Raw genomic sequence first — 26,154 nt, 5'->3', positions numbered from 1 at the left:
TGGTAAGGTTTGGGGTGGGGGGTGGTCCATGTTCCGGAGGTAGGGGTTTGCATGGGGTTTCAGAGGGGGGCGGGGTGGTTTGAGTTCAGGGCTCTCACAGCCTGGGGGAAAAAGCTGTTGAGCAGTCTGGCGGAGCGGGCTCTGATGCTCCGGTACCGTCTTCCTGATGGTAGGAGCTGGAAGAGACTGTGGGAGGGATGGGTGGAGTCCTTCACTATGCTGTTGGTTTTGCTGGAGCATCGCGTCAGGAAGATGTCCAGGATGGAGGGGAGAGGGGCACCGATGATCTTTGCACCGATGATCTTTATAGGATATTAAGTAAAGATCATGTTTCATGAAGATATTTGGTAAATTTCTTACCGTAAATATATCAAAACGCAATTTTTGATTAGTAATATGCATTGCTAAGAACTTCATTTGGACAACTTTAAAAGCGTTTTTCTCAGTATTTTGATGTTTTTGCACCCTCAGATTCCAGATTTTCAAATAGTAGTATCTCGGCCAAATATGGTCCTTTCCTAACAAACCATACATCAATGGAAAGATTATTTATTCAGCTTTCAGGTGATGTATAAATCTCAATTTTGAAAAATTGACACTTAAGACTGGTTTTGTGAACCAGGGTCACAAATGTGATGGATGGTCAGTGTAGCACATTTCTGTTGAACCCTTTAGATTTAGTAAACTTGCAACAGCAATAAAAAGAAACAGTGCTTATTAAATAAATAAAAAATAATATTAATACTTTGTACAGTGAAATCATGCATTGTTTCAGCATCTGAGAGAAAAATGAATGTCATTTGGGCTTCCATATTTAGGAGAATTAAAAAGGGGTAGGCTTAAAAAAAACTTATAAATGGCATTAAAAAAATAAACAGCATTTAAAAGGGAAGCTTTTATAGAGAGCTTTTGACCGTGTGTTATACATTTTAGGGCTAATGATACATCAGAAATTGGGCCGTTGAATAACAAGGTAATAATAAAGAAAACTTTTTGCATTATTTCTAAATATTTGTATTGAATTACCATTTTCACCTCCATTTGAACACCTCCATTCAAATAACCATTCAGTGGGATTAGAGCTCGTCACTTCCGCTCTCAGTGTGTACCTGTAACCATAGTGACGGAACGGAAGGTGTTATCCGCGCTGTTTGTGTAACGTTAGACATAAAACTTTTACATTATACAGTAGAGAGCTTTCAAAAGCGATGGATTCAGTACTTCTGCATGGAGAAGCCGAAGGGTATATTCAAAGTCTGGAGAAGATGTCATTGCGCGATATCGGAAGTCCAAGGTACGATAATATCTCATATAAAAGTACCGGTAAACTAAGGTAAACCAGTTTAATCTAAAGTTTACCGATGCCATTCCGTTTATTTATTTCTATTATTTTTTTAAAGGTGGTTTGGTCAACATGAATACATTGAGAAGCTGAATATGCAAGCTATTCTGAATGCCAGTGCCAATCAGGAGGAATTCATAAAAGACCTCTTTGTTTCTCTTGGAAAGGTAAGTTAATCAAATTAATTGTTTTATTCTGCAAGTCGGTAACGTAAAGACGTTTATAATGTTGCGAAAGATTTTAAATATTGTTCTTTTAAAATTTCTGCTCATCAAAGAAATCTGAAAATAAGGTATATCGGATTCCACAAAAATATAAGCAGCATAACTGTTTTCAACATTGTTTTCAAAGAAATAAGGAAAGTTTCTTGAGCACCAAATCAGCATATTCGAATGGTTTTATTTGTAATGTTCTTATTTAACCTTTATTTAACCAGAAGAGACTCTGAGATAAAAAAATCTCCGTCGCAAAGTGTCCTGGATAAAATGGGCAGCAGTTTCATCACAAAATATTACAGCACAAACAGACTAGAGACACTTAAAAACAATTACAGTTTCTGAAGGATCATGTGGCACTGAAGACTGGAGTATTGGCTGCTGAAAATTCAGCTTTGACACCACAAGAATTAACTCATTTTAATTTAATGCATTGAAAAGGAAAACAGGTACTTTAAATGGTAAAAAAAAAAAAAAAACAGGTTTTACTGTATTTTTGGTAAAATAAAAACACCCTTATAAGCAAGAGACTTCAAAAATATATATTTTTTAAATGTACTAACCCCCAATTTTTTTAATGGTAGTGTATTACTTGATCATAGTTCAGCTCTCCCACTGGCACATTACTTTCTCATGTTGTGAAAAAGATTATTTTTAGCATACAGAGATGAAATAATTGAAATGAATAACAGCTGCTGTTGTTGTACTTCTTCCAGATACCCACACTGGTGCATGCAATGATACTTACAGAAGTCTGGAAACATAAAGTGTTTCCCATAATTTCCAAACTCCAGGACTTTCATCCAAAGAGCACATTTCTACTCCACATGGTTGTAAGTGGCCTCAGCTTCAAGTTACCAGGCTATGATTTAGATACATTTTCTCTTTGGGTCATTACATTTTCTCCTAATTTCAGATTCATCATGAAGCTACCATTATAAACCTGCTGGAGACAATTATGTACCACAAAGTAAGCACATCCTCACTGAGAAACATGTTTTTTATATATCTGAAAGTGTGGTTTAAAACAAAAATTTGCAGCAAACGTACATGACCCAAAAACTTAGACCACATTCTAATATGATAGCAATGTAAGAATGCCTAAATGTTGATGTGTTGCACATGCAGGAATCCAGTGAGGCTGCTGGTGATAGTGTACTTGATTTAGTGGATTACTGTCATCGCAAACTCACATTACTGGCAGGACGCTCTGCCGCTGGAGAGATCCCAACTGAGGACCGAAGTACACACGCACAGATGTCAGACACGGCATCTGTACAGGTGAAGAACACTACAGCACATATAATTCTAACTCATTCTCTTGAGCATAATTTACATTACATTTACCAGAACTTGTACACTGTTTGTTGCAGGATCTGCAAAGACAAAGTGACATGTTAGAGTTTGAAATCTCGATCAAGGCTCTGTCAGTACTTTGCTACATCACTGATCACATTGAGAGGTATCTAAGCTACTGGTTATTTAAAGAGACAATATTAAAGGAATACTTCAGCCAAAAAAAAAATCTGCTGAATATTTTCTCTATCCAACATATAGATGAGTTTGCTGCTTCGTTGGAACAGATTTGGAGAAATTTCATAATATATATTTATATATATATTTCATAATATTGCTTTCTGCAGTGAAAAATGTTGTCCCATTTGAATCAGAAGAGGTGTGCACAGATCAAGCTCTGTTTAGAATTGAAAACAGTCCAAATATAAGTTTTTACTGGAGAAAGTGTTAATATGGATTATGGACTTGTATTTTTGCCAGAAGTGATGGTTTAAAATGCCCTAATTAGGAGTTGTTTTTTTTACAAACACACAACGTCTCACTTTACAAGACAATAACTGACGGACTGGAGATGTGTGTATTACTTGTTGAATATTATTATGTTTTTATCAGCTGTTTGGACTCTCATTCTGACAGCACCCATTTACTGCAAAGGATCCATTAGTGAACAAGTGATGTAATGCTAAATCTGTTCTGATGAAACTCATCTACTGTACATCTTGGATGGCATGAGACTGAGTAATTTTTTTTAGCAAATACATTTTTTGGGTGAACTATTCTTTTAAATATTTTACATAAAATAAATAACAAAATACATATTTAAAACCCGTTTTAAAACATATGCCTACTAATGAATGTTAAAATTTCTCCTTTTAATGTAGTTTGGGTTTGAGTGTGCTCTCAAGGATGCTGTGCACTCATAATATGCCCTGTGTTCTGGTACAGCTGGTGGAAAATTGCCCCTGGAACAGAGGTTAGTATTTTAAGCATACAGTATATAAATTGAATATATATAATAATTCTTATTATTTGTTTTTTTTTCCCACTCAAGGACCTCTCACGATTAGAATACATAAGAATCAAATTACAGAACAGCAATACACAATGTCTCATAGAAGTGGATCAAATATTTCAATGAGCTGCAAGGAAAAGTGCTCATAAATTGTTACAAAATTTAATTAAGAAAGATTATAATCACAGTTGCAGGTTGGAATTACCATATTTGTAATAATTTGCATAAACGTATGCTTCAATCTATCCAAATACCTGCATAGACTTACATTAGAAAAGAGCAAAGCTTTGTCTGATCTGGCAGAGAGCAACTGTTGCTAAGGTTGGGTTGGTCAGTAACATTTTTGACTACATAGTCTTTTTCTTCCGTGTAGGAACACTAGAAAAATACACAGAGGGGAAGTGGAGAACTGTCCCGCCTGAAGATCAGCTAAAGTTGAGTAAACATGATGGCCAGGTGTGGATGGCTTTATTGAACCTGCTGCTAAAACCAGACTGCCAACGAAAATATGATTTCAATAGCTTTAACAAAACACAACTTTTAAAGGTAAGATTTTGCACAGGGGCAAAAATAGTTTTTTTTTAAATAGCATTGCTGGGTGGGCCAGTATAGGACTCTTGCAGTATAGTAAATTAGAATATAAAAACATGCCTGCACATTTGAACAATATACCAGCTTAATAATATGTATTTGAAACACCAAACAATTAAGGCACTTAATCAGCTTTGTAACAGGCTGAATGATTTTATCATTCTTGTCTTATATATATATATATATATATAGTCTATTTATAAATTATGTCTGTCATGTAATTCTTTCTATCAAGCTTCGTAGGTTTTTGACAGAGGTTATGATAGATCAGTTACCAAATCTACTTGATCTCAAGCAATTTCTCGGTCAACTTGCTGTCACAGATCCAGCAGCCCCTAAAAAAGATCTCATTTTGGAGCAGGTATTCCAGCATACACATACAGTACACTACCAAGTTTGGGGTCAGTAAGATTTTTAGATTTTTCTTTTTAATACTTTTATGCAGCAAGGATGCGTTACATCGATCAAAAATGACAATACATTACAAGAGATTTTTATTTTAAATAAATGCTTGGGGGGGGGGGGGGGGGGGGTCTTATCAAAGAATCCTAAAAGTGACCCTTTTTTCATATTAGGCAGCACAACTTTTTCAACATTGATAATAATAAAAAATAAAAAAATGTTTTGAGCAGCAAATCAGCATATCAAAATGGTTTCATGTGACACTGAAGACTGCAGTAATGATGCTGAAAATTCAGCTATGCTATCGCAAGAATTAAGTACATTTTAAAATAAATTAAAATAGAACAGTTATTTTAAATTCTAATAATATTTCAGAATATTAGTGTTTTTACTCTATTTTTGATCAAACTAATGAAGCCTTGATGAGCATAAAAGACTTTAAAAACATTTAAAATCTTACCAACCTGAAACTTTAGAACAACAAAATTCTTGTTTGTTTAGGTACCAGAGATATGGAATAATATTGTAACGATGAACAGCAACAAGTGGAAAGCCATTGCTAAATACCAAGTGACACATGTTTTCAACCCCTCTGAAAGTGAATTAAGAGAACAAGCTAGCAGGTGAGGTTTGATGTCTATCTTGAAATGTCCTTTGTGCGGGATGAGGAAAATCATTTATAAAATGTTAGTCTAACAGTATGCATATATACTGTTTAACCCTTCTGATCAGGTTGGCTCAAACATATAATCTAGACGTGATGGAGAGTTTAATCTCAGACAAACCCAAGTGTGGAGCCTGTGGAAGAACAGGTGCAAAACGCTGCTCCCGCTGTCAGGGAGAGTGGTATTGCAACAGGTATAATAACATGTGTTTGTTTTCTACCAAAATGATTCAGTCTTTCAGATTTAACAACGTTAACGGAGTAATAAATTACTTTACTATACTAATTTCTTAATTTATAAACTAGATGAAGAAAAGGGTAATATACAATAATTGCCCCTTAATTTTTGGCTTTGTCATTATTTGTTCAGGATTATATTATCGTTTATAAATCTATTTGTCTGGACTTTCTTTGTAGAGAGTGTCAGGTGAAACACTGGCCCAAGCACAAGCCTGCATGCAAACTCATGGCAGAGGCCATACAAAAACTACAGGAGGAACCCAACATCAGCAGGTGAAGTACAGGACTAATAAATGAAAGGGCTGAGAGAGTGATGCTGGGGGACACTCAAGTTCAAAAGAACACATCCACTATGAAACTGTCAAATTTAATGGACACTGATAGAAAAGGACAAAAAGATACAAGAAACTGTTCTGACAGTTCTGTCCTTAGCTGTTATGTTTGCATATTGTTTGTTTGAAGAAGTTAATAAGTACATATTCTTTGTAAATTTATGTTTTTATGAACATGGTTAGAAATTACATCATTTATTAACAATAGTCACATTTTAGTTGATTAATTAACTGTAACACTATAATCTTTATACTGACATACTGTGCTGTAATTCTGAATTAATGACTAAACTACGCTTGAGATACAAGCACATTGATTTTTACTGAAAATTTTTATTGCATGTGCTGTAAATGACTTCCTTTGTTTTGAAAACAAAAAGGAGAAATTTTGAACAATATTATTGCCACTGTTTTCTATGCAGTTAAAATGAATGGTGACTGGATCTTTCAATCTTTAGGGTTATTAAAGTTAGAAAAAAAAAGGAACAAACATTTCTGTTACTTTAAAGGTGAACTGAAATAATATGTGGAAAAACAAACTTATTTCAGCTAGCTGCCAAGGCAACATTTCTCATTTTCATTAGCCTAAATTGTTGTACTAAAATAACTCAAATTAGACTGAAATAAAAAATGAATAAAAACTATATAGATATTTAAAAATTAAATATTAATACATATTACTATATACTAAAATAAACCTGTTACACTAAAAAAGGATGCAAAAGTGGCATAAATTGTATTAATGTATCTGTACCTTTTACAAAACACAAACACAAACCGTTTTGAGCTGATTGTTTTTATTGTAACACAGCCTCCAATTCCAGTGGGGTTAACATTGTAAAAATCCAAAACACTTGGTACAAGTGCCTTTGAGGCTCATAACATGGGTGACAACAAGACCCTGGGGATCTGTTCTGTACCACTGCCAAAGAACACATGCATACAGTGGCACACAGGTGTTTGGATTTGTGGGTATCAGTAACAGATTTGGAATTTAGTTTAAATTTCATTCACAAACCGTTTTTGGTATATCATGAGAAAAGCCTTTGGCTTATGCAATAAAGGACTATGTGGAACTGTATGAACACTCTATGCTGTACTGAAACCGGCATTTTAAGAAATTACAGTACATTACAAACTGGACATGTTAAAACTATTTTCAGTTTCTTGTATTGAAGTAGACACAAAAAGAACATCAAATACATAAGACACTCAAAATAAGAAAACAGAAAGACAAGAACAAGAAACCAAAAATTAATTGATCTATAATAGTTATTTGTTTTTAGTGGTGTAATTATTGTCTTGTATCAAAAGTACTGATATTTTAAACATACAGGATCAATAAGTCTTTTAGGACATTGGCTTAATTTGTCTTTCAAGACATTGAGCCTTTTCCAGTGCATTCAACGTAGTTATCAAATTTCCTCTTACTATAAGACTTTTCTGAAACTAATACTTGATTCATTCACTGAACAATAAAATGTACAAAAATTAACATTTCACAGAACAACTGTTAAGAAAAATTGATACATGAAGAACTTGACTTTCTACTGTAAATACTTTATATAGAAGCTGCTTTGACCTTCTGACTTGAGATGTTTGGTTCATTTGGTTTCATGACCAATAACTGACAAGACAATATCACAGTGCGCAGACTGACATCCCAGACCCTTCTTGCCCCTTTATATCAAATGATAAAAAGACCAATACAAAATCTAGATGTAACCACAATTGTCTAAAGGACATTTTATAAAACAGATATTAACAAAATGCATACAAAACTTTCAAAAATTTGTTGAAAGTGTATAAAAAGAGCACATTGCTGTTTACCATGTATGATGAACTGTATGTAGAATATGCTGAGTATGTATTGTTGTTAGAAACTGGAATAAACTGTTATTAATTCAATTTTCACTGATTATATTCCCTTTTTTCCATCTTCGGTTGTTGTCCTCAGAATGTTCATTAAGAATGACAATGCCTGACTAAAAACAAAATGATCAATCAATCTAGACTGAAAAAAATTCATTAAAATCTTAAAAACCATAACATGTGACAAGAGTGTTATTGTCTTACCTGTTAAACTCTCTTTAGTTCCAGTTCTCAGTACCACTGTAGAAGAAAAAGAAGAAAATATTACTCAAATGTAACAAAAATGACAATATTTCCAATGACTTAATTTATACAAAGATTGAGAGTAAGATATAAACGAGTCATGGAAAGTCATGCGATGTTACCGGAAGAATATGTGAAAGATCAATGACAACACGGATGATTTCAGTGAAACATTAATTGAAAGTAACTATGAGGAACATAAACAGGACTGTGTAGAACATGGAAAGATGGTGAATTCCTGATGACAGAGAAAAGTAGAAAGATGGAAAGAAGGACAACAAATGTCTTAATAAAGTAATGGTGGTTGACCATGAATGAATACAAAGTGAGAAAAGTTCAAGTTGAGATGTCAGTTGAGAAGTTGAGAAATTTTAAAACAAGATGAACGCTGACATGAACGAATGTGTTTTCAGAGGAGACGTATGGACATATCAATGCAAAGACAGAAAGAAGGTCAACAGATGAACTGTTAAAAGGTTTGGTACCTGTAGGATGCATATACGGTTGCATACCCCATGTGAAAGTGTGCTTGTGTGTGTGAATTTGTGTCACCAGTCAGGCTGTCTTGGGGGGGCTGAGGCCCGAGGATACCACCTCATTGTGTCATAGGATGGATAGCTGAAAAATCCAGGTTAATTGTGAAAACTCATTGTAATTTAGACACATCTAAACAAAATATATCTTTCAATTAGCTCCAGAACAGAAAACTGTCATGCGGTGGATGGATAGAGATGGATGCTGGGGAAAAAATATCATGCTATTACATTATTCACTATGCGTGCATTTCATTTAGTTTCATTAAATTTTAGTAAAAACTAAATGAATTATAGAAACAGATCAATTCACTTTGGGGTATCAAAACTAGTCCACCAATTTAGAAATTCATGCAACTATTTTCATACTTTGACCAATGAAACAACAGACCTATGATATTTTGTCTGTTTAAAAACTAAATACATAAAAATGTAAAAAAAAAAAAAAAAGAAAACCTAACCAGAGTTTTACATGCTAAAGTGCATTCAGGCAATAGAATATTATCATGTACAGTATGAAAGACATATATCTGTTCATTTTTAATTAACCTAGTAAAATATATATTGTATATATTAATAATAGAATCTGATAATTATATTTTTGGTGTCCAAATTCAGCTCATGTTGATATCACATGCATACTGTATATATAGGTGCACATGCACACAATTGACTTCAGCTAATACTGATTTTATCATGCAGAGATGAAGAGATGGAATAAACTCTACCTGCTCATCACGGGGTTGTTTATGCCATATAAAGACTCGTTATGATAACCACTTACAACAACATCCATACTACTGGAAATAAAACAGTGAATGTAAACATTAGTTGCTTATAAAATGAGCATGAGATGTATGATTTACAGTCAGTAGAGTGACATCATGGTCTCAGTAAAAAAAAAAAAGGTATTTTTCAATTTTAATGTGCAATGATAAGTGAAAAAGTAAAGATGTAGATGAAAAGATGCGAAAATAGAAGTGGTTTGTTATCAGAATGTGAACAGATGGAGAATATGGAAAATATGAGTGCATGGAACTTTAGGATATAAGAAACTTAAGATGATTCTTGAAAGAAGGAAACAAGGTTGTTTCAAGCGTGGAGTGAATCTCCTCGAATCTTAAAAATGAAAAAATTTCAGTTTAGTTGCAGTTCTGAATGTGATGTCTTTTAGAAAAAGCTGCCATATTTCACTTCACATATGACAGGTAGCACAATCTTGTGGTGATTCAGTATAAATTCAGCAAGTACTGTATGTATGCACTCACTCATCATAGACGTCTTCAGTGTCCATCCTGCGGTAGAATTTGGCAAGTTTTACTGACATGATGATGCTGGGAATGAGTAACAAACAGCATCCTCCCAGACCAAACCAGAATGTGTTCTAAAACACACAATAAACAGCTCATATAAATAATTTTCTTGAAATTATACAGGCATATTGTCAGGGAACTGTCGTGTGTGTGTCATGTGTTCCTGCCCCTTGTGCCCATATTTGGTTTGTTTCCTGTCCTTGTTAAGCGTAATCATTAGTTAATTCTTGTCTAGCCGTGTTCGTCTCGTTATCTATGATTTACCTGTGTATATTAGTCCTGTCTGTTCAGTTAAACTTCGTCTGGTCTACTCGTTAACCCCGGTGTCTGATGTCCGTGTCTGCCTTGCATTGTCCTGTCCTGATGTCTTGTCCTAGTAAAGTATATTATTTGAAGTTATATCCTCGTCTGCGTGTTCCTGGTTCCTCCCTCGTGTGTGCACCGTGACAGAAGACCAGACCTACACAGTAAGCGGCGCCCCTTCACTTCGGTTTTGTTTTTCGTTTTGAAGAGTCTTTTGTTTGTTCCTGTTTTGTTTGTCCCTCGCGGCATGGAAGTCGCCACTTGTCCTTCTGCCCTAGCCCACGACATGTCGGCGTGGGAGTTCGGCAGGATTGCCGCGAGTACCGCGAGTCCACTGGCCACGAGCCCTCCAGTCTGCCGATCGCGGGAGAAGTTCGCCGTTGTCCGCGGCTCATCCAACCCGCCGATCGTGGAGCTATCCGCCGCCGTCCGCGGCTCCCAACCTCGCCGCTCACACCGAGCCCGCCGTTCGCGGGAGGTCACGCCGCTACCTGCGGTTCACCAAGTCCGCCGTCCGTGGGGAAAGCCAACCCGCCGTCGGCGGCTCCCCCTATTCACGCCGCCGTCGGCGGCTCCCCCTATTCACGCCGCCGTCGGCGGCTCCCCCTATTCACGCCGCCGTCGGCGGCTCCCCCTATTCACGCCGCCGTCCGCGGCTTCCCTGTGCACGCCGCCGGTCCGCCTCTGACTCAATGCCCGCCGGTCCGCCGCTGACTCAAGCCCACCGGATTGCCGCTGACTCAAGCCCACCGGATTGCCGCTGACTCAAGCCTGCCGGCCGCCGTTTCTAACCCTCTCCGTGGATCAAGTCCACATGTCACGGCCAGGAGAGCCGTGTTTGTGTTTGTTGTGCCCACAGGAACATTTTAAACTTACCTTTGTCTTGTCCATGGAGACTCGTCTGGGGCAGGCGGCTCCTTGAGTTGTGGCCATGGAGGCCAGTCGCAGCCGCTTGCCCCCCCTGTCGCAGAAGTGGAGGAGGTCGCTGAGGGACCCTGTGAGGGCCCCTGACTCCTCGTCATGCCCAGAGGAAGACTCAGCTTCCTAGCCAGCCCAGGAGGGCTTCTGGTTCCTGTGGGATGTCCTGTCGTGTTTGTCTGACCCTGGAGGGTTTGTCGTGTCTTGTACTGTTTTGTCTGTCTAGCCCCGGAGGGCTCCTGATACCCCCTGGATTCCCCATGGAAATTTTGGGGGGGGGTAGTAGAGCTCTGGGTGGAGTGGGTGGGCCGAAGAAGGATGCCATGGCCACAGTTACCACCTGCCATGGCCTCCTGAGCTCCCTGCTCTGCCATGGGTTCTGTCTGTTCCGCTCTGGAGGTCCCCGTCCTGTGGTCCGTGTCTGTCCTGAGAGGCCTCCAGAGCGCCCACCCCCCCTCCCCGATGGAACTGTTAAGGCTCGGGACGAGCCTTTCGGGAGGGGGGAGTTATGTCAGGGAACTGTCGTGTGTGTCATGTGTTCCTGCCCCTTGTGCCCATATTTGGTTTGTTTCCTGTCCTTGTTAAGCGTAATCATTAGTTAATTCTTGTCTAGCCGTGTTCGTCTCGTTATCTATGATTTACCTGTGTATATTAGTCCTGTCTGTTCAGTTAAACTTCGTCTGGTCTACTCGTTAACCCCGGTGTCTGATGTCCGTGTCTGCCTTGCCTTGTCCTGTCCTGATGTCTTGTCCTAGTAAAGTATATTATTTGAAGTTATATCCTCGTCTGCGTGTTCCTGGTTCCTCCCTCGTGTGTGCACCGTGACACATATATGAACACACATGCTGTAGGAAATTATTTGTGTGAAAAGTGAGTTTGCCTTTGGAGAATATTCTGCAAGTTCATGGTTTCAGTTCACACAAGCATACGCGCCGTGAACACTGAATGTGAACATTGTCAATCTTGATCTGTGTGTGTGTTTAGGAACATTCATGCATATTCTGCACATGTTCATGATTATGTTTCATGAGTGTGGGTTCTTGTATGTGTTATGTGTGAAAGCGGTTTTGTATCTCTTACCACTGAGTCAATGATGAAGCTGCAGGCTACGATCTCTAGTGAGTCTATGATATTGCTGATGGGCTTGCACTGGGCAACTTCCATTTCCAGCTGCACATACAGAGACAGACATTAGTTTAACTGATTAAGTTGCAGTGTTACATGACAAAGTGCTGCTCTTTTGGACTTTATCTTGTATTAGCATACTCACAGAGTGCTTGACCCACGCCGTATATTGTGAAAAATATCCCACAATGTTCTTAATGAATTTATCAGTCTCCTGTGACATATTAACAACAAACTGTTAAAAAAAACATACATACAGAGCATTTATAACTGACCTTAAAATATATAATGTATATCTTCCCCAGTATTGCTGTAAAGAACTAAACATCTTTAAAACAAGGTAAATAATGAAGTTTTGTTTGTTTTTTGCAGGCTATGGTTGTATAGATCAAGATTAGTGATCAGTAAATTAATAAATGAAATAAATGTATTTGTACCTGTTTGACCACATGTGAGGCATTGTTAGTGATGAGGTACTCTAATTCCTCGATGGCATTCAAGACATTTGTCACTTTAACCTAGAGGAAAAACCACGAGGAATGTCACATAATTATGCACATGATCTATTTATAAATCTATTTGAACACCTTATCCACTCATAATAATGTATAAATGTCATTGCATTATACAAATATCAAAAACCAAGTGCCATTTATTATATAGAAATTTTTACATAAAGATTTGTGTATTTACTGTACTTACAGGTAGTTCTCTGGATGTTTTCTGAAGCAGTTTAATGCTTTGACTTAGAGTGCCCTACAAGAAAAAAACATGTACATTCTATTTAAATAAATATAAAATACTACATAAATCACTCACAATCTAGTCAACCCTCAAAGAGTCACTGGTTTCTTTAATTCTAATTCTTTTAAATCTTTTCAGTAAGTTATAGGCTCAAGTGTGCCCTTTTGAACCCATTTTTTAGTCATTGAATTACAGATGCTGAAAAATCACAAACACAAACACAATGAGCCAAAAAGAGGACACTTACAAACACAAACATTTATTAAAACACAAACTGCGTCCACATTTACTAAAATAGTTTTCAGAAAACATTCATTTTTTGGATTATCACATCACAGTACCAACTGTTGGCTTACCCTTGCTTTCACAAATTTCTTTGGTTCCATTAAAAAAAAGAATAAAGAATAAAACTTAGAATAAAATTTCCTGTGTCCTCATAAACAGCTTGAAAACATACAAAAAAAAACAATTCTGTGGGGGTTATGTTTAGGGGTGGTGTTAAGGGATAGTAAATATGACTAGTATAGTCTAAAAACAATTATGCCTATGGAGTATCCCCGTAAACCATACATACGCCAGTTTCTGTGTGTTTGTTTTTGTACCTACAGTACTTTTGTACTACAGTAAAAAAAAAAAATTCTCAGAAATGAGCTACATCTCACAAAATCATCATCATAAAAATGGTATAAAAATAAAGTAAATACTTTTTTACATTGTAAAGTTTTCTGTTACATTTAGGTTATAGTATTTATAACTAGCTGTATTTAAAAAACAGAAGTCTATGGAATTCCTTAATGTAGTGCGTGTGTGTGTGCGCGTGCGTGTACAGTATGTGTGTGTGTGCATGTTTACCATAGCCTGTTCCATTGGCACCACTTGTTCTTTGTGGATCTGTCTTATACTGCTGGCATGACCCTTAAGTGCATTCTCAAGAGCTCCTCGTGGCTAAGAAAAAGATAGAGAGAAAGAAATAGAACTGTCCTTCCATAAAAAACACATTAAAAATGACTTTCACTAGTTTAATTTGTCCAATAACAAATTCAGCAGTGGACATACATGTATCACAAGAGAATTACTGTAAGATCTATCACTTTTGTATTTTATCTTCTGAAGGTCAGAAACATATTTACTACATCGTTAACAGCATTGCATGTTGGAAATTTGAAACATTTTGGGAAAACAATTGTAAGATGAAATAATCTAAAGCTATTTTCAGAGCTAGAATGTTATTAACCCTAAACAAATACAATTAAATGGTATTTTAATTATTGCAATATTGTTGGTCTTTATGGAAATAGAACTAAAACTGTATCAGCTGTATTTCTGCAAATTGTCATAAATCATTTTCATTCATTAAATATTCATTTATTCACTCTGTGTAGATTATAGATAACGGTTTTAAAAAATGTATGATGAATTTTTATATTTTAAGATTTAATGGCTGGGTCTGGGTCATCCTCCTACTTTAAAAGGCAAAGACTTACAATAATACAGGTAGAATTTGACTTATTTAACTGCAATATTAACAAACAGGCTCACATCTCAGACCAACATTTAATGCCCAAGTGCTGTAAAAGACCCTCAGTCATATTCCCATAAGCACATGGGAAGCTGTATGTTTTCCTCTAAATGAATGAAGTGCTTGTGTCCCTCTACACTGCAGAGGAGATCACTATAAAAAGTTTCAAAATGTTCCAGAGACTGGCCTCTGGGTGTTAACTGACATCACTTGGTTTGATACATACAGTAAATAATACCTAACCTAATATCTTCCAATATTATACATGAAGTGGCAGGAATCATTACTAACTGAAAGTGATTTGTATTTGACTCACCAGTTGGTCTGCTTGAGCTTCAAGTTCATTTGCATAGGACAAAAGATCCACAACTGTCACTCCTTTATTCACCTGTCAATCAAATGATTCTCATTCAAATGTCTTGGGTTGTTGTGTCTGTAAGTGTCTGTGAGAGTGTGTTGGTTACCTCAGTTAGATAAGCCTGATAGTCGATATCTCCAATGCCTGTGTTGGCAAAGTCAATGAGGTTATCTTTGCCCTCCTGTTCCAGAAGAAACATCCCCTGGAGATCCACATTCACACTGTTAAATATATTGGTCAGTTCCGGGTTATACTGTTAAGAAATCACAAACACATGGTTAAAGAATTGATGTCATGCTCAGTATGTAGATATACACAAAAATACATTAAATGCTTTTTGTCTTTCTTAAATCTGCTCACGCACCACTGTGGCATTGAGAAACTTGTTGAAGTTGAACTTGGTCTCCAGTTGTAGAGCTGAATATAAACCGTTATTCTCATAACAATCTCTATGAGCAAGATAAAAAAGTAAAAAAAGAGAGTGAACACATCTCACAGAGTAAACAGCATTCATTGTCTAATAAATTATTTATTCATGTCATTTCAAAACCAGAACTTTGTTTTATCTTAATAACACAAATTATGATATTTTGGTCACACTTTATTTTAAGCTCCAATTCTTGCTATTAACAAACCATTAACTATGACTTTTGCCTCAATAAGATACTAATTTGCTGCTTATTAATAGTTAGTAAGGTAGTTGTTAGTTTAGGTATTGGATAGGATTAGGGATGTAGAATATGGTCATGAAGAATATGTGCTTTATAATAAACAGCCAATATGTTAATAACAGGCATGCTAATAAGCAACTAGTTAATAGTGAGAATTGGTCGCTATACTAAAGTGTTACAGATATTTTTAATGGAACCTAGAATCCTTCCATTGAAAGTCCATGCGACCACAACAGAAGATGGATTAAACCACTCGATTCATATGGATTACATTTATATTGTCGATATTAACTTTTTAAGTGTCAAAGTTTTAGAGTAATGAACTTTCAGTGGAAGAAAAGAAATCTCTCAGGTTTCATTCTAAATAGTATCTTCATTAGTATTTTGAAGAAAGCCTAAAGTGTTTGGAACAACATGAGAGCAAGTAACAGATGGCAGAATAGCTTTTCAAGACTAACTACTTGTAATTGATTTTTAGCATTGATCTTTGCTCACACACTTACCTGTACATGCTGCCAATAGTAAGGTCGATGTTTGGATCTTGAAACAGCATACCAGCAAGGAAGTTCTTTTTGGCAGGATGGACCATATATGGTGTGTCGATGATCTAAACAGCATTAAAAAAAACACAAATTTATATGACAAAAAGTTAATTTTCCATATGCTAATCATAAATATTGGAAATGGTAATTCTGTCATGATTTACATAAATGCCATTTACATATTTGTGTTGTTGCAAACATGTATGACTTTTCTTATTCTATATGGACCACCAATAAAGAAATATTAATGTACAAACTGTGATGAGTAATAATAACATGAGGGATTTTGGTAACACATTTTTTACTTTTTAAGACAACATATATAGTGGAAAGAGGGAACAGGATAGGACAGGACCATAAGCCAGGATTTGAACTAAATGTGTTGCCTTAAGTGCAACTGTGCTGCGTGAAAGGATCAGCTCTAAGAGAAACATTTGTTTTCCTTTAATACTTGCTAAAATTCATGTATATAACATAAGCCACGAGTAGGATCTTCTAAATGTATTTGAGGTCAGAAGTGTTTGTGTGTATATGCTTTGCTATCTATGATCTGAAACTAACCCAGATTTACTTATGAACTATCAACCCCCATTTTTATACTTTTGCTTAAGTACACACACACACACACACAACCCAAGCTTAACTACAGTTTAACATAAATACAAGGACTCTAGTGTTGTGTTTGAGTTATTTAAGAATATACTGGTCTGTTTCTCTTCTTCCTTCAAAAACAAAAACACACAAGAGTTTGTGCTTAAATCTGTACTTGCAAGAAGTGACCCAAGATAGCTGATTTACTCTTTCTTTTCTTTTCTTTTTTGTAAATATAAGCTGTTATCTGCTGATTAACATAAAACCAAATTGTTGTTTCTTATCATAAAGTAATGAACCAGTACCTTAAAAATCTGTCTGTTAGCCAGCGGCTCACACACGAGCTTCTCTATGTTTCCCCCAACAACAAATGTGGTGACGACAACTCCCATGAGCACCCAGGAGAAGATGAAGCTGAAGCCAACAGAACTGACCATCAAGAAAACAAAACAAAAATGCAAAATAATTTTAGTATCTAACTTTAACTATCATCAAATATATTGTCATAAGCACTTTGTGGCAAGGTATTGTGTTATTGTATACAGTATATGTTGTTTTGGTGTTGTCATTGTAACTCACGCCATCAGTAGATTTCCTCCGGTGTTGGACAGACAGCCACGTGTTGTTGGTGTAGCATTTTTATCATAACCACATGATCCACACAGCAGACCCAGGAAATTAAAGGCCAGAACCAACACAACCATACAGCAAATCACCACACACCCTATCCATCTAAAGACACAAACACAGAGATAAAGACATATTGAGCGAAAGTGAGAGTGTACACTGCATTCGTCTACAAATATTTAGTTTGTTGTCAGTCATTTTTTTACAGAAATTAATCATTTTATTCAACAAGGATGCATTAAATTGATCAAAATTGACAATACAGACATTTATAATGTTACAAAAGATTTCTATTTCAAATAAATGCATAAAAATGTCCTGAAAACCAGAAATGTATCATGGTTTTCGTCAAAATATTACAGGTTTTTTTCAGCTGCTAACACACATTTCCAAAACTTTGCCTCTTTTTTTCAAAACTTTACACACAAATCCAAAAATTGCACACACAAAATGCTAAATGCCTCACATCTCTTGCGAAATGAAGCACTGCATTCAAAATATCACAAACACATCTCAAAAGCAAACATATGCAAACACCTTTGCCATAATATTAATTCCTGTTCGATTATTGTGTGTTACATAGGGAATTGTGTGTTGTGTTTTGCAAAAAGTTTTTATGAAATTTAAAAACTGAGTCTAAGGCTAAGAATTAGTGTATGGTTTTGCAGATTTGGTTTGTGGTTCTGGTGTTTGAGTGTCAGGTTTCAGAAATTGTGTGACAAGTAAAGATTTTGTGTGTAAGCATTTGAAAAAAACTGTAAACAGCACAATTATTTTCAACATTGATAATAATAAGAAATGTTGCTAGAGCACCAAATAAGTATGTTCAAGCATGTAAGAATATTTCAATATTGCCATTATTAACAATATTACTATTTTTTACTGTGGTTTTGATCAAATAAATGTAGCTTGGGTGAGCTAATATCACATTTTTTTCAAAAACATTTTGAACGGTATTGTATAAATATTTTGCACTTTTAAATATGTCATTAATAACCTGGGGAGCGTTTCCCGAAAGCATCGTAAGCTTAAGTACATCGTAGACTCATTGAAACCAATGGAGCTACAATCAACTTAGGAATACGATGCTTTTGGGAAATGCAGCCCAGTTCAGTTTGGTTCTACACACACTATTAGCATTAATGAAAATGTATTTGTCGCTACTAGAATTGTCTAGCAGCATATGGTTGTCACTCCCGTAAATAACATCCCAGAAAAAGTTTACAGAAGTACCTGTTGAAGTCCAGCTGGTCGATCTGTGGATAGTACGCTTCAATGTTCTTCTGGCTCTCCGTCAAGAACTTTGTGAAGTTATGAAGTGCTGGTTCTATCGGGAACATCTTTGTGAAACCAATTATCTCTCCACCAGACTTATCCAGCAGCCCTTTCATTTCTTCAACAGACAAAGAAAGACAAAGTGAATATGTGTTTGTGGATATGGAGGGATTTTCCATCTAGCACTAAAACTCTGTGAGGATTAATGTTGTACATAGTTAAGGAAAACTTACTGGGTAGAGCTTCATTTTTAAAGAGAGACAGATGGGTTCCCGCATGCAAAAGGACAGATATGAGAACAACAGCAGAATAATATTCAGTGTTTTTCTGTGTTTTCTTTAGTTACAGAGAACAAATGAGGTTAGCTTGGAGAAAGAGAACAAAGAAAGCTGTAGACCTAATAACAGTACCAACAGATGCTCTGTTGCAATGGTTTTATGAAGGCAGCACATTAAGGAATCATAGGCAATATTCCCTATGCAGGCAGCAAAGCAGCACAAAAGGTTTTGGGACAGAGCTAGAGAAAATAATAAAGAGAACGCCCTCACCTGACACAATTTGTTTCGTTTGTTCGCTGACCAGCCTTGGTGTGTCATTAAAGGAAGAGTAGCCCTAACGAGATAAACAAAAAGAAAAGGAGGTGAAAAAACAGTCACAGTACATCACAGGAGACTTAAAGTGGGTGCATGTTAAATATAGACCCATCTGACCTTCTGTACAATATTGCTGAGGTCTGTTTTAAGCACAGCATCCAGATTGGCCAAAGGTGCCTCAACATCAGGCAACTATTGGATGACACATAGAAGTTACAATTAAACCACACAGATTTTTGTCCAATCAAATGCTCTCTATAGAATGACAATGGCCCTTCCATTAGTACCACCTCCAACTGTCTAGCAAGTCAGCCAATCATTGATCGTGACTGTAAAGTAATTAATGCTTACTGGCATTTCAGTTTGGCATTAACCACAAATTGCAATGAACTTTTCTTCCCTGTGATTACATATGAAATAAAAGTGAAATGGCTTCTTTAAAGGGGTCATGACATGGATTTTATTATTTTAATATGTTCCTTAAGGTTTACTTATAATGTTAAAATAAACAAATAAATATGTGGAAAAATGACTTTCAACCCTCATTCTGACCTTCTCTCTAAAACGACCTGTTTTAAGGGGTGGGTCCTTTAAGGCTGGTCAGTAATCAGCCACTGTTATGATTGGCTGATGTCATTTAAGTTATGAAATTTGCAGGATGTATTAAACATACAAAGACCTTTTATATGTCAAAAGATCAAGGGAAATTTGGTTTCTCATGTCATGACCCCTTTAACAAAAGGTCAAACAAAAGTTTATGTGACAGGACTTGATTTTGACAATCGGGAATATGGGGATGTTCATCACTGAAATTAAAATTCATGTTTAGGGTTAGAAGTTAAGATGGCAACACTTTACCTAACAATATCTAACATTAACCAACAAGGAGCAATAATTTTCTCAAAGTATTTATTCATCTTTGTTACTGTTAGTTAATAAAAATAAAACCGTTCATTATTAATTCAAGTAAGCTCTGGTTCATTAAATAATAACAGATACAACTTTTGATTTTAATAATGCATTAGTAAATGCTTTATAAGTATTTTTAAATAGTTTTTTATGAGATTCCAAAATCTTCCTACTGTAAGAATGGTTTACTTTTTGTTGTCACTGCACATAAAACTGAGACAGAGTAACAAGAAATATATTTCATCTTAAAGTACTGTCTAATAATTGACAGTTTCCTATATACCCTGATACACAAACATGTACAATATATATGGGTTGTGTGTGTGTTACCCCATTAAAGTTTGCGCTGAGAGCGAGCTGGCTGAGTGTTCCGCGGATGGTGTTGCAGGTGTGTGTTACATCTCCATTAGAGCAGGCCGGGTCGTTGAGTGTGTTTGAGAGAGATGCACGTTCAGACTGAAGAGAGCTCTGGAGTCTGCCTGTCCCTTGCTGCAGGATCTCCAGTGATGTGGTCACACTCTCTAACGCCTCTTTGGTCTCCCGCATGGCTGCAGTACACACACACAGAACACCTTCATTACAACACTCACATGCAAATCATAAATGAACCATTACACTACTGAAAATACACAACTGATCACTGAACATTTCTATGTATATGCCATTTTCTATATAAATGTGTTTTTGTCTTTTCAGATTTTTCTTTAGCTATTAAGGTTCTCATTTCATCATCAAACAAAAACATGATGAAATGCAAAACAATATGGCAGCAATGCATAAAGATACACAATAATACTTAAAACAACAACAGGATGCACAACAACCACAATTTCTACGTTCACAAAACACATGGGTGAAACCACTGACTTTTACCTTTAATAGCACCCTCCACTTTAACTTTTATCCAAAATCACAAGCAACAGAAACAGAAAGGAACAAATTACCAGGAATAATATTACCGTGAGTGTGTGTTTTGTGGTGTTCCTGTAGCTCAAACAGTAGAGCATGGTAGTAGCAACATCAAGGTCATGAGCATTTTAACAAGTATTCTATTTATTTATTTTGCTTTTGGTAATTTCTCTTTGTTATATAATTTATATTAGGTATTTTTGGATTGCTTTTTCTGGTCCAGGCCTCTCTTGCATACTTACAGTACTTGTACAATGTGCACATGTGTGAGCAGGACAATGAAAAACTGTGAAGGTGAACAGTTAGGGTATGGCATTTAAGGTTTGTTATTTTATTTTGTGATTTTAGTTTTATTAGATTAAACTATGAAACCCCATGGAAGAATAAGAACGAAGATAATAAGTAGCTATTGTAAGTAAATAACTTCAAATTGCTCCTTAAATAAGCTGAAATAAAAGGAAATACAGTCCTGTCTCAACTGTATGACTTTAATTGTGACATTAAATCTCATAAATGTGACTTCTGGTAATTGTGACTTTATAACAGCTGCGGTTTTACTTCTCGTACTTTATATCTCACAATGTGAAATTAAACTACTATTTTCTTTATTCAGGTTATTCAGGATTGCACTGAAATGCCACATGTTAAAAAAAGTAAGACCAGTTTAGTGAAGCGTGTGTATTTGATTGGTTTTGCACCTGCTGTCATGCGAAGAGCATTGTCTAAAGCAGGCACCACTTCTCTCTCCAGCTGATTATGAATCTGTCCTCCCAGCAGAGTCCCAATATCTGATAAACCACAAATATAACGAATTAACAAATTAGTAAACACAGCTCCAACAAGTATAATGACGTTCAAAAGTTTGTGGTCAGTAAGATTTTTTTTATTATTCAAAGAAATTATAGTTTTATTCAGCAAGAATGCATTAAATTAATCAAAAATGAAGACATTGACATTGTTACAAAAGATTTCTATTTCAAATAAATGCTGTCTTTGAACTCTCTATTCATCAAAGGATCCTGAAAAAAATTTATCACAGTTTCCACAAAAAATATTAGGCAGCAACAAATACTCAAATGATAATGATAAACAAATGTCAACAATGATAATAATAAGTAATGTTTCTAGAGCATCAAACCGACATATTAAAATGACTGTAATAATTACTGCTGAAGATTAATCTTTGGAATCACTGCAATAAATTACATTTATTTATAGTTATTTTGAAGTGTGATCAAATTTCACAATATTACTGCTTCACTGTATTTCAAAAACATTGCAAAACTCATTCAGACCCCAAATTGTTCAATGTTACTGAATGTTCACAATGATACATACATACTGTAAGAATACTTACTGTCTAAGTCTGATAATACTCTGTTCTTGGCCGTTATGTACTGTGCATAGAGGTAGTCTAGTTGCTATAAAATAGAAGAACAAAGACAAACAGTTTTAGCTTTAGTGTGTGAAAATATGTTCATGTGTGTCTTATGATCAGGCCCACACAGAATCTAAACCCACAGCTTTTCAGCTAACAATAACAGTCAGTGTATTAGCTTTGTTTACACATTTTACCACTTTTACTCTACCATCTTGAACCTGTTTTTGACTTACCACTGGTGTGTAGTTGGCAAAAGATTTCAGGTCTCTTATGTTACTGCCGACGAAGCGTCTGGTGCTCTTGATCTGATTTGTGATGTTCTGATTTGCTGCGTAGGCAACTGTCACTCCCACTCTGTAAACAAAGCAATACACACACAAACTGTGTGAAATAATGTGCTTACAAGTAGGCCTATTGTTATGAAATTCTGTTATGATAGTGAAATTGTAGATTTTGGAATAACAGTAAATTAGACAGTTTATCTATCACCAATAAAGCCAGTGCACCAAATTGCATTTAATGTAAACTCTACACACTCTCAGGGAGGGAGTTTGTGATTTAAATGTATTCACAATTCAGATATGCTTTCTTTGTATATTGCTGTCATGACATGCAGTAATATCAGACGGCCACAGTGTGGTACTGTTGTTGTGCTAAGAACAGCCTGAACTGTTTGCATAATGTTCATGGGTCAATGTTTAGGGTACAGTTAGTTTGGCCTTGTTAGCCAGTGGTAGAAATTTCACCATCTGGAAACAAATAGCATTTTTTTCTCTTTTTTTTTGGACAGCTATTTCCCAATCAGCCTTATGTTTGAAAAGATCCTCCAACTTTGATGGCTTTGTAGCCCCTATATGGGAAAGCAAAGTAACCACTGGCTGTACACTTCCAAGCATTTGTTCAACTGCTAGATCATGAATAATGAAGTATTGGACATCCTTTTAATTTGGCATATTACATTTTGCATACTTTGTATCTAAAAAGTACACATATTTGAAGGGAAGGTTAGTCTTGTGAAATTTACAGCTCAAGTGACTGGTTCAACAAAGCCTGGAACAAAGATGGCAGATTTCAAACACATTATTTCAGATACAAGGTTCTGCACTAGCCAAACAACAGCATTGGTATGAATGGGAATGTTAACAGAAAGCCTTCTCCAAGTATTATAGACCTCCCTGGCAACAGACCAGTAGAGCAAGGTACTGTTCCCAGATATTTTTAATCAATATTATATAATAAATATAGTAATTCTCATATAAAATATACAAATGAATTAAAGAAATGTTGATTAAAAATTCATTTGAATATTTAAAAGTATAATAAAAGTATTTTTGTAATTATAAACATTTTATAAAAAATATATATATAAAACATTTATATTTACTACAGTTCAAAAGTTTAGGGTCAAAAAGTTTTTGCTTTTAATAAATTAATTATTGTATTTCGCAAGGATGCATTACATTGATAAAAAATGACAAAGACATTTACATTGTTACAAATATATAATTACATTGTTACAAATATATAATTACATTGTTACAAATATATAAAAGTGACTTAACGTGGCCAAGTATGGTAACCCATACTCAGAATTAGTGCTCTGCATTTATCCCATCCAAAGTGCACACACACACCCGGAGCAGAGCGCTGTACATTCACTCCCCCCACCTACAATCCCTGCTGGACCTGAGACTCTCTAACCATTAGGCCACGACTTCCCCACTGTATATACACCATTTAAAATGTATTCAATTATATGTAAATATGCATTAAAAATATGCATCTTCAAATGTCACGTTGAACTCAAACTTGGGTGAATCAGTAAATGCACACACACATACAGCGGTGCTCACAAACTAGAGATAACACTTTATTAATTGAGTGGTGCAGATACATATTAAATTGTGGCATCTGATTACAGATTATTACCAGACAAACCTCCTTCTCTGTTCCCCCACTCTCCCGTTTCCTCTTTCACTGTCTCTCTCTGTCTCTCTGTCTCTCTCTCTCTCTCTGTCTCTCTCTCTCAAGATTTAATAAAGGGGAAATGTGATTCAACAAAGGAAGCCATAGAGAGAGAGAAAAAGAAAAGAGTGAAGAAAGAAACAGAGCAGAATTGCACAGTCATGTTCTCTGCTCCCAGGCCTTGTCCTGCACAATTACTGTAAACCTCTCAGTAAGTCATTGAAAGTCCATCAAGACACACACACATACAGTACAGTCTATGCCTCACAAACGCTCATTGTGACCCAAGCAACTGCTGTCAGCACTGTCACAGAAAGAAAACAGAAAAGAAAAAGAGAGGCAGAAAGAAAGAGGTGGATGGGGTACAGAAATAAAGAGGGGACTTTCTCTCTGGACAGACTCAGGGCTATCAATATCACATGTGTGAATGTGTGTGTGTGTCATTCTAGACCGCTGCAGGTGTGTTCATTATACTTTCTAGCAATGGTGCACACCAACCAATTGACTATGTGCACAAAATGTCTCTTATTTATTCTAATCATTATCTCTTATCTCCTAAAATGTCAGTATCAGTTAACAATTAATAATTATACAAATGTGACAGAAAACACAGTTGCACAACCATACACACAGACCCAGTAACTAGCCTGGACTAGGCTAGATTAGTGTGCACCAGCACATCCTGTGTTTATCACACAAGAGAGAGAGGGCAGTGATAGGATGGTGGTGGTTCAGTGTACTGTACCTGTGACCTCTATTCTATTTCTTGACCTAAATAACTCTAATGTACTTAAACTAGAATCACTGTACAAATTTGCACACAAACTGTCCCAAACACAGTGACACAATTATTTACTAATATGCATATTTTCTGAAATATTTCAAGTATTCTTTTCAATACATAATATACTGTATTTGGTCCATGACTACTTTGATTATATACATATATATGTTTAGATAGTATGTCTTTCAAAAAAAAAAAAAAATTAAATAACATTTCATATCAGGAATAAAATCTGACATCAATGATATCAATGTGCTTCCAAATTGTTCAGGCTTGTCTAGCTAATGTTCATGTATGTTCTAGAGTAACAGGTGATTGGCTGTAAGGCGGAACTTCCAGTCTGACCAATTATATATATTATATACTTTATTAATTATATATAACGTTAGATAAGTTACAGTACTTAAAAAGAGTCTTTAGCCATCTTCAAGAAACGCCTAAAAACACATCTCTTCCATCTTCTCTGGACCCTCCAACACTAGCACTCTATTTCATTTCCATTGTATCTGTATAGTTTGACTTGTTTTCTTTTTATTTATTTAAAAGAAAATGACCCTCTATCACTAGCATTCTGTATTCTTTTTCTATTCTGTTTTCTTTTTATTTATTATTAAAAAAGTCCTTGCTATATACTGTATACTGCACTGAGCTAACCAAGACTTGTCACATCATTTGCATATTATTGCTCTTTTGTTGGTTCTGATTGCTTCTATTGTCCTTATAAAAGTGTCTGCTAAAAAACTAAATGTAATTCGAAATGTAATGTAAATATATAAGTAAATTAATAATTGTATTATATATTAATATTTTATATAATATTGGATACTTTACTTTTATTTGTTTCTGAGTGATATAATATAGGAACAATTTTGATCAATTTAATAC

At 35.6% G+C, this 26,154-nt stretch overlaps 2 protein-coding genes across 12 annotated transcripts in view; one reads left to right on the top strand and one right to left on the bottom strand.

Annotated features, from left to right (window-relative positions):
• The first annotated feature begins 1,117 nt into the window (after positions 1 to 1,117).
• On the top strand, positions 1,118 to 6,567 carry zmynd10 (zinc finger, MYND-type containing 10). The gene is made up of 12 exons (XM_079423019.1): positions 1,118 to 1,294; positions 1,401 to 1,509; positions 2,274 to 2,390; positions 2,474 to 2,527; positions 2,686 to 2,838; positions 2,931 to 3,019; positions 3,735 to 3,826; positions 4,239 to 4,411; positions 4,692 to 4,817; positions 5,360 to 5,481; positions 5,591 to 5,716; positions 5,940 to 6,567. Exons 1-12 carry the CDS (start codon positions 1,209 to 1,211, stop codon positions 6,037 to 6,039), a joined length of 1,347 nt encoding a protein of 448 aa, XP_079279145.1. The 5' UTR covers positions 1,118 to 1,208; the 3' UTR covers positions 6,040 to 6,567.
• Positions 6,568 to 6,877: 310 nt separating this feature from the next.
• LOC306874401 (prominin-1-A-like) overlaps positions 6,878 to 26,154 on the bottom strand; it is a 41,792-nt gene continuing 22,515 nt past the window's right edge. For 2 of the 11 annotated variants that reach the window (XM_079424423.1, XM_079424420.1), the window contains exons 5-27: positions 22,754 to 22,874; positions 22,497 to 22,560; positions 21,838 to 21,927; positions 21,104 to 21,127; positions 20,561 to 20,778; positions 19,439 to 19,513; positions 19,277 to 19,340; positions 18,687 to 18,846; positions 17,406 to 17,558; positions 17,132 to 17,255; positions 16,197 to 16,300; positions 15,387 to 15,471; positions 15,129 to 15,275; positions 14,981 to 15,052; positions 13,998 to 14,090; positions 13,502 to 13,519; positions 13,104 to 13,157; positions 12,839 to 12,919; positions 12,547 to 12,615; positions 12,357 to 12,446; positions 10,011 to 10,126; positions 8,171 to 8,206; positions 6,879 to 8,079 (exon numbers count right to left, since the gene is read on the bottom strand). In XM_079424423.1, coding sequence (XP_079280549.1) covers positions 8,185 to 8,206; positions 10,011 to 10,126; positions 12,357 to 12,446; positions 12,547 to 12,615; positions 12,839 to 12,919; positions 13,104 to 13,157; positions 13,502 to 13,519; positions 13,998 to 14,090; positions 14,981 to 15,052; positions 15,129 to 15,275; positions 15,387 to 15,471; positions 16,197 to 16,300; positions 17,132 to 17,255; positions 17,406 to 17,558; positions 18,687 to 18,846; positions 19,277 to 19,340; positions 19,439 to 19,513; positions 20,561 to 20,778; positions 21,104 to 21,127; positions 21,838 to 21,927; positions 22,497 to 22,560; positions 22,754 to 22,874 — 2,044 coding nt within the window. In that variant the 3' untranslated portion in view covers positions 6,879 to 8,079; positions 8,171 to 8,184. Of the gene's footprint in view, positions 8,080 to 8,170; positions 8,207 to 8,694; positions 8,828 to 9,470; positions 9,543 to 10,010; positions 10,127 to 12,356; positions 12,447 to 12,546; positions 12,616 to 12,838; positions 12,920 to 13,103; positions 13,158 to 13,501; positions 13,520 to 13,997; positions 14,091 to 14,980; positions 15,053 to 15,128; positions 15,276 to 15,386; positions 15,472 to 16,196; positions 16,301 to 17,131; positions 17,256 to 17,405; positions 17,559 to 18,686; positions 18,847 to 19,276; positions 19,341 to 19,438; positions 19,514 to 20,560; positions 20,779 to 21,103; positions 21,128 to 21,837; positions 21,928 to 22,496; positions 22,561 to 22,753; positions 22,875 to 26,154 lie in introns of all 11 variants that reach the window. The other 9 variants (XM_079424427.1, XM_079424421.1, XM_079424419.1 and 6 more) reach the window with 8 other exon arrangements.

This window comes from Barbus barbus (genome assembly GCF_936440315.1).
Source record: "Barbus barbus genome assembly, chromosome: 8".
Classification (NCBI taxonomy): Eukaryota; Metazoa; Chordata; class Actinopteri; order Cypriniformes; family Cyprinidae; genus Barbus; species Barbus barbus.
This window is presented reverse-complemented; position numbering and strand designations above follow the sequence as displayed.

Coding starts and splice junctions, on each gene's coding strand:
- zmynd10 (XM_079423019.1), top strand. CDS start 1,209: ATGGATTCAGTACTTCTGCATGGAGAAGCCGAAGGGTATATTCAAAGT. Junction 1,295..1,400: donor CGCGATATCGGAAGTCCAAG/GTACGATAATAT, acceptor ATTTTTTTAAAG/GTGGTTTGGTCAACATGAAT. Junction 5,482..5,590: donor TTAAGAGAACAAGCTAGCAG/GTGAGGTTTGAT, acceptor CCTTCTGATCAG/GTTGGCTCAAACATATAATC.